Genomic DNA, 10,362 nt, shown 5'->3' with positions numbered 1-10,362 from the left:
CGCCTCGCTGGCGACCAGCAGGTACCCCTGGCCCGCCAGGTCGGCGCGCCAGCCGTCCACAGGGGCGCCCCGCGCCCAGCGCGCCGCCTCCCTGGTCTGCGCGGGTGCGACGTGCAGGTCCAGGCAGCCGAGGACCAGTGAGTGCCGCGCCGCGGCGTCGCCCGCGCCGGGGCCGCGCCAGACCGCGCTGCCGGCGCGCAGCACGGCGGCGGCCGTCGGGGCAGGGGCCCCGCGCGGCGCCTCGTACCGCACGGCCACCGACTCGCACCGCACGGTCCACAGCGCCCGGGCGCCTGGGGCGGGGGGGGGATCCGGGGACGAAGCGCTCGGCGCCGGGGCGAGCAGCGCGCCCACCTGCGCCAGCCAGCCCAGCGTCGGGTCGCCGTCGGAGGTGGAGAGGGTGCACTCTGCACAAGGGTTTGATGGGCATCATGGCATGAGGTGGAGACCGTGGCATGGGACGACGAGCGGTTGCCGGTCGGCACAGGGGTGATGGTCCACGACGCGCGGGAAAGAGGGCGAGAGTCGGGTCCTCTGCTACTTTCCAGGGCCGCAGCCTGGCGAGACGGTGGACAGGCATGCATGGCGGCCAGGCCCCTTCTGTCCGACCACCGCACCTCGGATCTGGAGGAGGCCGATGCTCCGGGAAGGGTAGACCACTCGCCGCCCCTGGTTTATCACTGTGCCATCCACTTGCCTGCACAGTGGTGTTGCGGACAGGGCGGCAGTTATAATCTCAGCTACGGGTTTGCTTGCACCAGGCCATGTGATGAGCGGCGAGATGAGGGATGTGCCTTCCACCCCTGGCTCTGAGAAACCCAAGGGTCAAGGGCCACCCCCTCCCTCTCCCACTATTTTCCCATGTCATTTGACCCCAACATCGCTTTGCCTGGAGAGATGCAGCAGGGCCAGGGTGGGGCCGCTCGCCCCTGGGCCCCCGCCATGCAGCAGCAAGTCCCCAGTCTGGGCGCAGGCCAGGTCCGCTCCATCGAGAGTGAGCACGGCGGCCGAGGCCCCCGGCACCCTGCCCAGCCCCGCCACGAAGAAAGCATGGAAGCCGGCTACCTCGGCGTGGAAGAGGGGCCGGTCCGCCGCGTCGCGCAGCGTCAGCCGGGCCGCCGCGTCGAGGGACAGGCAGTTCTGGGTGGCCAGCTCCACGCCGGGCAGCGTCGGCGCGGGGAGCAGGCCCAGGCAGGCCTCCAGGAGGGGCGCCAGGGGTGCGAGTCTGGCAGGGTCGAGGTCGAGGTGCACGTGGAGGCCGGAGGCTCGTAGCGCGTGCGTGCACTCCTGCCTTGTGCTCGCCTCCAAGGAGGTCAGCAGGGCCTCTGGCTCGCTGGACCTCCAGACACCACATCCTGGAAGAGAGGGGGGGAAAGGGGTGCGGTGAGTGAGACAGGACTGAGGTTGCCGCCCAGCGGACCCACAAGTGCGAGGTTGGGGGATCTGCGCCCAGAGGATGATCCCCTTCACCCAGCATCCACACCTTCATCAGACGCGCTGGTGGGGGCGGGGGTCGCCTGCTCCCACAGCGCCTCCAGCCGATCGGGGCTGGACAGAGGGGTTGCACCAAAGCTTGACCTGCAGAAGACCTGGATCGCGCCACCTGCGATCGCATGAGGTTGCAAATCAGGGCAGGCCACTTGAGTCGTGTAATAGCATCAGGTCTTGCATCCGACCCGCCCTGTCAAAGGCGCCATCCACCACTGCGAACATCAATTCTGCTGGCTGCCCACCTCCATCCTGTGGGCTAGCCTCCAGCAAGGCCCCTGCATGGCTGCCAGCAGGCAGCCACAACACCCTGGCACCTGCCAGCTGGAGGCTGGTGAACACCTGGCTCAGCCTGGCCGGCGGGGCCCGCCGCACCACCAGCGTCAGGGCTGAGCTGTGGTGCAGCGCGGCGAGCTCAGGCTGCACATTGGAGTGGGTTTCACAGGAATGGATTGATGATTCCAGCGGTGCCTGCCACCCAGGACTGTGCCCGCCGATCAGAGCGGGGTGAGTGCATGCCCCAGGCAGTGCGATTGGATCGACGGGGAACCCTATGCACCTTGCAGTCTGCGCTGTCGACTTCGCGCACGCCTTGCATGGCCTGTGCGTGCACGAGTGGGTCGCCGCAGCCCAGCGATGTGATCAGGGCCAGGCAGGACCCCGGGCCGGGCCACGCCGACGAGCCGTCCAGGCCGCTTGCGCAGGCGGAGAGGGGGAGGGGCACCAGCAGGCATAGCTGGGAGCAGTGGATGCTGAGGGAGGGCTCCAGCTCCGGCAGGGAGATGGAGGATTGCCTGCGTGGATGTGGGTTGGGCAGGGACTTTCTTGGCCAGTGATGTATGCAATGTCATGTGGAAAGAGATGGACTGCGACGAAACAATCGTGGCACAGTCGAAAGCCCCAAGGGCAAAAGCCCACATCGGAATAGGTATATAGGACTAGGAGCACTCCCAAGGCACTCACCTATCTGTGCCCAGGCTCTGGCTGGACACGGCCGGGGACAAAGTGCTGGGGCTGACTGCCACACCACAACCGGCAACCTCGGGCGCCGGTGCGCAATCGTGCATGCCCACCGCCAACCTCTCCACGGCGGCCAGCAGGCGCTCGGCAGCCGGCAAATTCAGCCAGCAGGAAAGCGGGGCCAGGTGCACATGCGTGTCCCACCCTGTGCCGCTGCCGCCGCTCTGACAGAAGAGCGTGAGAGCGGCGCGCTCATCCGCTGCCGCGCCTGATCTGCTAAGACCCTGTGCATCGCTGCCGCTGCAGAAGAGGAAGGGGTAGGCTGCCGTGCTGCTCGGCCGTGCCTCTGTCCCAGCCCGGTCTGGGATGTGCAGATCCGACAGCTGCTCCAGCGTGCTCTTCAGGGGGCTCTCGTCAGGGTCATACGGCCCTGGGCAGGGAACAGGGTTGGTGGCATTGCTGGCTTGGGGCGGAGGACGGAAGTATTCAGCACCTGCAGCAGTCTTTCTATCAAGGCGTGAACCCTTCGGGTACCACGGCCCATGCCGCTTGTTAGCCCCCATGCCTCACCGGGCCTGGCATAGTCTGGGCAGGGTCCCACGCTGCTAGGCAGCGAGCAGCATGCCGTCATGTGTTGATCCTCTGCCACGTCGACGGCCGCCGACCTCTCTTCCACGAGCTCCAAGGTCTGGAGCGTCAAGCCAGCCAGGATGCAGGGTGCCTGGCCCTGTAGGGTTTAGTCTCAGGGCACTTGATGAGGGGAGCGCGGGCCTCCATATACCAGGCTGCAGCTCCACAGCCTGCCACCCCCGTGTGAACCAAGGAGCGGTGCATGATGTCACGCAAAGGAGTTCCCTCACCCGGAGCTGCAGCGAGACGTGTTCAAAGCTGAGGACCAGCTGGTCGTCGGTGCCTGGGTATGGCAGGGTGGCCTGCACCCGGGGAAGCTTGGCCGAGAGGCTCCACTGCAGCGGGGCTGCCACCTGCATGGGTGGTGAGGGTGGGCGGGACGTGATATGCGCGGAGAGGCCCTGCTGGGGAATTCTCCGAAAGCAGACTCCCTGCCTCTCAAATGCAACATGCCTCCCACCCCTGGGCCTCCATGTGCCAATCACCTCCCGAATGGAGGCGGTGAGGTCGTGCAAGCGGGACAGCGTCTTCTCAGGCGCAGCGAGCGCTGGCGTGGCAGCTGTCTGCATGGAGGCTCCAGCGCTGCTCCACACAGAGCCGGTGCGGGAGTCGGAGCTGTACACGGACTGGAACCTTGAGCTGGTGCTGCAGAAGGAGGCGGTCTGAGACCTGGCATCCCAGAAGTCTGGGTCGCTCACCTCCTCGTCAGGCTGCAGCAAGGGGGGAGTGGGAGGAAGGGGTGGGCCCCTACGGTGCCCACTGCAACAGTTCAACATGCAAGCCTCGACTCATCCCCCGAGCAGGCCACCCAGTCTCTGGCAATCAGCCTCCCCACCCCCCAGGCAACTGACCGGGACCTCCAGCTCAGACTCAGCGCCAGCAAAGGCCTCCAGCACCAGGTCCTCGCAGTCGGGGAGCATGAGGCTCTCCAGCAGGGAGCGCGACGCCCAGGCCCCAGGGGGGTCATGCTGCTCGCGACAGGGCTCAGGGCCCGCCCCCTTCGTCCCTGGGGCCTGGCCCCCCGCCCCCAGCATGCCTCGCAGCACGGTTGCCAGGCGGTCCAGGGTGGCCAGGCCGCCGGCGGTCAGGTCGGCGGCCAGGCCACCCATGGTCAAGCCCAGCGAGGCGGTGGGGTGGGGCGTGCCACACCCCTGGCCCAGGCCCAGGGTCACGGACATCGTGCCCCCGCACCCCTCGCCATCCGCGCCCGCCAGCAGGGGCTCCGCGGCGCCCCCCGCCCCGGCGTCGACCTTAGCGCCGAGGGCCAGGCCCCGGAAGTCTACGCTGCGCGTGCTCCGCGGCGCCGAGGTCAGGCTGGAGGCCTCCGGCTCGGCCCCGGTGTAGCTCAGCTGCTCCAGGGTGAGGACCAGGAGGGCTGGGGGGGTACTGCTGTGCTGCGAGGGCAGCAGTACCCGCCCCACGATGTTCGAGGCCTGGACTTGCAGACGCTGGACCAGGGATTCCAGACCCCCGGCGATGATGCGGATGCCGTCGGACACGCCGTCCGCGGGGGCGGGGGGCGGGGGTCTTGGTGTGCCGGGGGCTGCGCCGGGCGCATGCGGCGCAGGGCCCGGCTGCGCCCGGGGCTGGACGGTGAGGAACACATCCACGAGCTGGATGCTGCAGGAGTCCTGGTACAGGGAGGCCAGAGGAATGTAGGCCCTGATGCAGCCCACGAAGGCGGTCACCACCTCCCAGTGCGTGTGGTCCTGGGTGGGGTGAGTGGGTGGGGACCATGGTCTGCCATGTCGGACACAGGTCAGGGGTCCTGGCCAGTGCCGGAACCATGCTGGCATGCTGCAGATGATATCAGACGCAAGCTGTGGCTCACCAGCTGCTGGTTTATGTAGTCGACATTCAAAAGAACCTCACGCAGCTCCAGGCTGCCTTGGCCGAGCTGGACCTCGACCTGGTCCAGGTCTATCTCGGTGGCGATCCACTGCTTCAGGTTGCGCTTCAGCACAAACTTGAGGAGCCTCTTCAAGGCCCATGTGGTCGCCGCGAACATCTCTTCGACCCATTCGGAAGATGGACACCGTCGAACAAGGTGAGGTCCCCAAGTAGGGCTTTTTATATGGGGAGAGTTCTCGCGCGCGTCCCCCCGGATCACTTCCCGGGATGGAGATTCTTCATGCATGCGCGATGATTTCACACAGGAACAACCCCGCAACACCTGCTTCCATCAATGCGCCGTCCATAGGATATTTGACTCTACTTGCATTGTAATCAAGGAGGATGGCCAACCTCATTGGCTCCGCTCACTGTCGCGGCTGTGTCGCATGGACAGCCATGGGCAGGGATGCCCCTCTTCGCAAGCGCTTCGCCCCGACGTCGAGTAAATGCCCCTCTACGTTTCCAGCGCCACGAAGAGGGCTTTCCACCGGTCTCATGGCGGTGAACGAGGAGGGAGATCGGGGAACGGAGCAGAGGGAGCTGGCAGATGCCGTGGACAAGGACTTTTGGGAGGTGCGCTCGCCCTGGAGTGTGTGGAGCATTGGTTGGGAACGGGGCTGCTCCGAATGCCTTCTGCGTTGCAGGGATCCCGCTTCAGGCTGGACCCCCTCCCTGGCTCCTGCGCATGCGTATGCAGGGCTCCAACTGGGAGCTGCTGGGCAAGGCGGCCTCCATCACCATCCCGACCCTGGTGGTCATGGCTCTCCTGGTGGGCATCTTCGCGGCCAAGTTCTACAACAGCGGCGCCAACACCTTCCTGGAGATGCCCAAGGGGCCGGACGACACCGCAAAACTGTACCAGCGGGCTCCTGAGTAGGCTGGCCTGTGCTGACCTTGCAGAACCCTCCCCCACCCTGGCCCCTGCATGCCTGGTGTTGCCCCGTCGCCAGCTTCACACCTCGCCTCCGAGGAACAGAGGCTGCACAAGGGTCAGCAGGGGGGGCATGCCAGCCGGGTGCAACCGGACATCGTCAGTCCCACTTCATCAGCTTGTAGTCGTCGTCGGTGAGCAGCGTGGCCACCACGGTGCGGCCGCTGAAGCGGCGCCCGTGCATGGCATTCCGTGCGGCGATGGCGGCGGAGGGCTCCGCGAACTCGATGAGCACCTTGCCCAGGCCGGGGACCGCGGGCGCGTCAGGGGGGCCAGGCCTCGGGATGTGGACCTGCGGGGGGAGGGGGGAGGGGAGGGATCAGGGGGGGGTGCATGGGTAGGTGCATGCATGGAGAATAGGGTTTGGGGTGTGTCGCAGTAGAGATGAGGGCAAGGACCACAGCAAAGAAATGTTTTGGGTGACTTGGCCTGCAGAGGGCCACGTGAATGCACAAGGGGAACACGCCTCTGGTACGCCAAGAAAAAGCCATGACAGGCTCCCTGGGCAATACGATCGCATCGTGATCTCATCAAGACCAACCGTTCCTGCACCATAGCCTTCTCCCCTATTCCGCACCTGGAGCACCGTGCCGTACTTTCCACACTCCTCCCGCATGTCCTCCATGATGTCGGCGTACTCCTCGTCGTTGGCCAGCTCGTCCGGAGTGACTGCGATTTGGTGTTCAAGGAGGGTGACCAATGAGCCAGCAAACCCTGCTGCCTACTGCAGGGGCAGGCGCCCAGCGGTGGGGTGGCACATGGACTGGCAGAGCGTCCCATCACCGTGTCGGACACTCAGGACGCAGCCACCAGTAGGCCATACTTCTCCCATTGCAAGCAAGCTACGCACCAGCCTCCAGCAGGCGGACGACGCGGGGCGGGGCCACCATGGTCACGGCACCGCCCCCGCCGTCGTTGTTGCGCGAGTTGTCGTTGGCGGGCTTCACCGTCAGGGCGCGGTCGCCCATCTTCATCCCGTGCAGGCCAGCCATGGCCATCTCTGCCATGGGCTGCTCCTCAAACACCACAAAGCAGTATCTGTGTGCATGAGGGGACGTGAAGGGGCGAGCGAAGGGGATGAGGAGAGCATCTGGTGGATTTCATGGGAGGGGCATATACAAACGCAATGGACTTCATTTGACTGGCCCCATTGGGCAAAATCCCAGCCCACCCACCCCTTGAATTGCTGTGTCTCGCGATCACGGACGATGTCCAGCTGGCGGATAACGCCAAAGGAGGAGAGCAGCTCCCGGATGTGCTCCTCGGTGAGGTAGTAGGGCAGCCCGCCGACAAAGATCCTGTCCGATCCCCGGTTCTCCTGAGGTAGGGTGGGTGGCGGGCGGGAGGAAGGGGTGGGGGACAGTCATGCGCCAGCTAGGGGGACCCTCATGTGCATGCTCCTCAGCCGCGACCCATTGCCCCTCCCATTCTAGTGTCTGTTGACAACCGCAGCCCCAACTCACCGGAGGCAGGGGCTGGGCCGGGAGTGCGGAGGGCGGGGCGGCGGCCGCCGCGACGGCCGCGGCCGCTGCCTCCTGCGCTTTCTTGTCCAGACCAATGGCCATCAGGTTGAGGTTGGGGTTGGGCTGGGAGGGCCCCAGGGACAGCGCGGCAGCTGCCTGGTAGTCGGCGGGGCGACGGATGCGCACCGTGACGCCCTCGTACATGATGCCGTCCAGGGCCATGGCATTGGACGTCTCCTCCACTGTTTTGTGTGGAGGAAAGAGGGAATGGTGGGACATAACAAGAGGTGGTCTGGGGTGGCATGGTCAGTCTCGCATGAGCAATCGTGCTGCTCTGCCGGACCTTGGGAAGCACAGAGCAATATCGTGCCCTACAACCCCCGGGGTCAACAGCCAATCAAGCAAACAACACCGCGCTTGCATCAAGCCATCCTATTCCCAGGCTCCGCATCGCACCCGTCCTGAGTTCGACAAACGCAAACTTCTTCTCAAAGTTGATGTATACGTTGACGACACATGACCCTGGACCGGCCACCGTGCCGCCCACTGCCGCCAGAGCATTACTACACAGTGTGGTAGAAAGCGTGGCGGGGATTGGGCATGCCGCTCAAGAGTCAGGCGTCGGGCGCGTCCCCAGCCAGGTTGTGCAAGCGATTTTCCTGCACTGGCAACCCCTCTGCAAGAGCACACAACTCGTGCCGCATCAACTTGCGTCTGAGGCACACCATTTTGGTACCGCTCCCCCTCACCTGAAAAAGGAAGCCACGCCGTCTTCCGTTGCAGATGGGGGCAGGCCTCCCACGTAGATCCTCCTGGCATGCCGCGTGGCCTGCTGCGAGGCGGCCCCTCCAAATACGCTGCCCGCCGGCATGATGGGGATGCTGGTGTCGCTGATCACCTGCACAGCTCCAGGGAGCGAGGAGAGCGGGGGCGGTCCGCCTCCGATGGGGGGGATGTCGAACCAGGTGGGGCGCCGACGGGGGCGTTCAGGGTCGTAGGCAGGGGAGGCTGACCGCGACCTGCTGCGACGGCGCCGGGGTGATCTGCATTGCAGGGGAGAGAGTCATGGTGGAAGAAGGGGCGACTGGGTTTGCAACTGCAGGGGGAGAGCAGGGCACCGCAGGTCGCCCCATTGAAAGGGGGCAAATAACAATCTTCCAGGAGTTGCAGTACACACCTGGATCGCCGACTGCTCCTCCTCTCCCGGGACCTGTCTCTGTCATCGTCACGCCTATCATCCTTGCCCCTGTCTCGGGACCTGCGAGGGGCCCATGCGGCTTGAGATGCGATGGCTAGCGATGGGATGGTCCATGCCCGAACCTATGCAAACGCTTGATCTTGGAGGGAGTGGCAGCTAGATCGAATCCCACCTACCCAACCCACCCACATCCTCGAACCTTGATCTACGACTCTCCGAATCCCTGGATCTCCTGTGGTCTCGTCGATCGTCTCGGTCCTCACGGCGATGCTCCCGCCGCTCCTGGGCAAGTGCCGTGCAACAGGTTGAGCAGCATTCACGGAGCAGGCTCATAGTACCACATGATCCCGGTTATAATCTTACCACTTCCGACATGACGGAGCCAAGCCTTTCACAGACAGGCCAGTCCTTTCTGGTTGTCAGGGATGCTTGCTACAAGGTCTGGGGTCAACACAGGTCAGCGCAAGGCCACGCCTCTGTAAAAACTTGGCTCAGTATCGCTGCAATGTCAGCTTGGGTCAATTGTCATCCGTCTGCAGCATGGCCAGTGGCAGTGAGCGGAGAATGGCCGGAGCCCCGAGTTTTGGTACTACTGTTTCGAAGCATGGGATATGCCTGCACCGTGAGTGGACCTCCGAAGCAGAGCATTCTGCCGGTCAAAAGCCTGCCACCCTCCAGATTGTTACTATCGTAGGGTTTTGACATATACCTAGGTGCCGAGTGAGCTGTTAGCAGACCGCCCAGTCTCTGTGCGCGCTTGGCCGGAACGCTCGGACTTCGGCCATATGCAGTTGGCATGCATGCCATCTCTGTCGCACATAGGCATGGCCCGGTCATCTCTCATACTTAATACCACACGAGCATTTTCTTCGTGCCGTCCACGAGCCTATGCCGCGGCTTTCCCCCAAGTCCTCAGGGCGGGGGAGGAGTCGGTGGGGCTAGAAACGAGAGACGTGCCGATAGACCAGCAGCGCCTCCTGCAAGTGGGCATCCTGGGGGTTCCTAATGCAGGGAAGTCGACGCTGACCAATGCCCTGGTGGGCTCCAAGGTAGGGAGGAGGGGATGGCGGGATGTGAGGTGCACGAGATGCTGGCATTGCCGCCCAGCCCTGTTCTGCTGGACGCCATGCCAGCCCCAATTACAACACATGCAGGTATCAGCCGTGTCCCCCAAGACCAACACCACACATCACTGCCGGCTGGGAGCATATACACAGGGCCCGAGTCAGGTCGTGCTCTATGACACCCCTGGCATTGTGGGTAAAGAGTGAGTGGGAATACATGGTTGTCATGCGGTGGTGGCCGATTGACTTTGGTGCTGCATGCCTGTGCTGCGAAGGGGAAAGGGGCACAGAGATTCTAGTGACATCCCCATCTTAGTCTGTATTCACACATGCTTTTGGCAGGCAAATAAAAGGGGCTGGGCATGAGACGAGGGTGATGTCAGCATGGGGGACGGCCTCGAGCTGCGACCTCGTACTCTTCATCCTGGACGCTCACAGACAGGTAGGCAGGGGTGGTCTGGTCCACCCAGTGTGGATGCGCCCGGGCATGCCTGCCGTGTCTTTGTGATGGGTTGTGTTGCGCATGAGACTGCCTGATGTGTGTATGGTATGACCAGGATACTATCACCATACACCCCCCCTCCTGACCCAACTATTCCACACATAGATCCAAGTACCTGACCCGCGTGTCATCCGTCTGATCAGCAACCTTGGCAGCAGCGCCGGCACGACGGACCTCCCGCCTGCCATCTTAGTTCTCAACAAGTGTGAGATGGTGCCACCAGAGCAACGGCC

At 64.3% G+C, this 10,362-nt stretch overlaps 4 protein-coding genes across 4 annotated transcripts; 2 read left to right on the top strand and 2 right to left on the bottom strand.

Moving 5' to 3' along the window:
* Positions 1-864: 864 nt before the first annotated feature.
* Positions 865-5,086, bottom strand: F751_3826 (Autophagy-related protein 2-like protein A; the record flags this gene model as incomplete). Its single annotated transcript, XM_011403028.1, has 10 exons — positions 865-1,355; positions 1,806-1,908; positions 2,048-2,282; positions 2,452-2,878; positions 3,019-3,175; positions 3,309-3,431; positions 3,564-3,788; positions 3,930-4,271; positions 4,329-4,787; positions 4,910-5,086. The coding sequence occupies 10 exons, from the start codon at positions 5,084-5,086 to the stop codon at positions 865-867; spliced, it is 2,739 nt and encodes a 912-aa protein (XP_011401330.1).
* A 380-nt stretch (positions 5,087-5,466) lies between these two features.
* On the top strand, positions 5,467-5,848 carry F751_3825 (hypothetical protein; the record flags this gene model as incomplete). The annotated part of the gene is made up of 2 exons (XM_011403027.1): positions 5,467-5,544; positions 5,669-5,848. 2 exons carry the CDS (start codon positions 5,467-5,469, stop codon positions 5,846-5,848), a joined length of 258 nt encoding a protein of 85 aa, XP_011401329.1.
* Positions 5,849-6,002: 154 nt separating this feature from the next.
* Positions 6,003-8,236, bottom strand: F751_3824 (Splicing factor U2af large subunit A; the record flags this gene model as incomplete). Its single annotated transcript, XM_011403026.1, has 7 exons — positions 6,003-6,194; positions 6,480-6,571; positions 6,753-6,940; positions 7,078-7,220; positions 7,552-7,607; positions 7,822-7,928; positions 8,115-8,236. 7 exons carry the CDS (start codon positions 8,234-8,236, stop codon positions 6,003-6,005), a joined length of 900 nt encoding a protein of 299 aa, XP_011401328.1.
* A 1,151-nt stretch (positions 8,237-9,387) lies between these two features.
* Positions 9,388-10,268, top strand: F751_3823 (GTP-binding protein ERG; the record flags this gene model as incomplete). The annotated part of the gene is made up of 3 exons (XM_011403025.1): positions 9,388-9,612; positions 9,718-9,830; positions 10,235-10,268. The coding sequence occupies 3 exons, from the start codon at positions 9,388-9,390 to the stop codon at positions 10,266-10,268; spliced, it is 372 nt and encodes a 123-aa protein (XP_011401327.1).
* Positions 10,269-10,362: the final 94 nt, after the last annotated feature.

This window comes from Auxenochlorella protothecoides (assembly GCF_000733215.1).
Source record: "Auxenochlorella protothecoides strain 0710 unplaced genomic scaffold scaffold41, whole genome shotgun sequence".
Lineage (NCBI taxonomy): Eukaryota > Viridiplantae > Chlorophyta > Trebouxiophyceae > Chlorellales > Chlorellaceae > Auxenochlorella > Auxenochlorella protothecoides.
The sequence above is the reverse complement of the archived record's forward strand: the minus strand, read 5'-3'. Positions and strand labels throughout refer to the sequence as shown.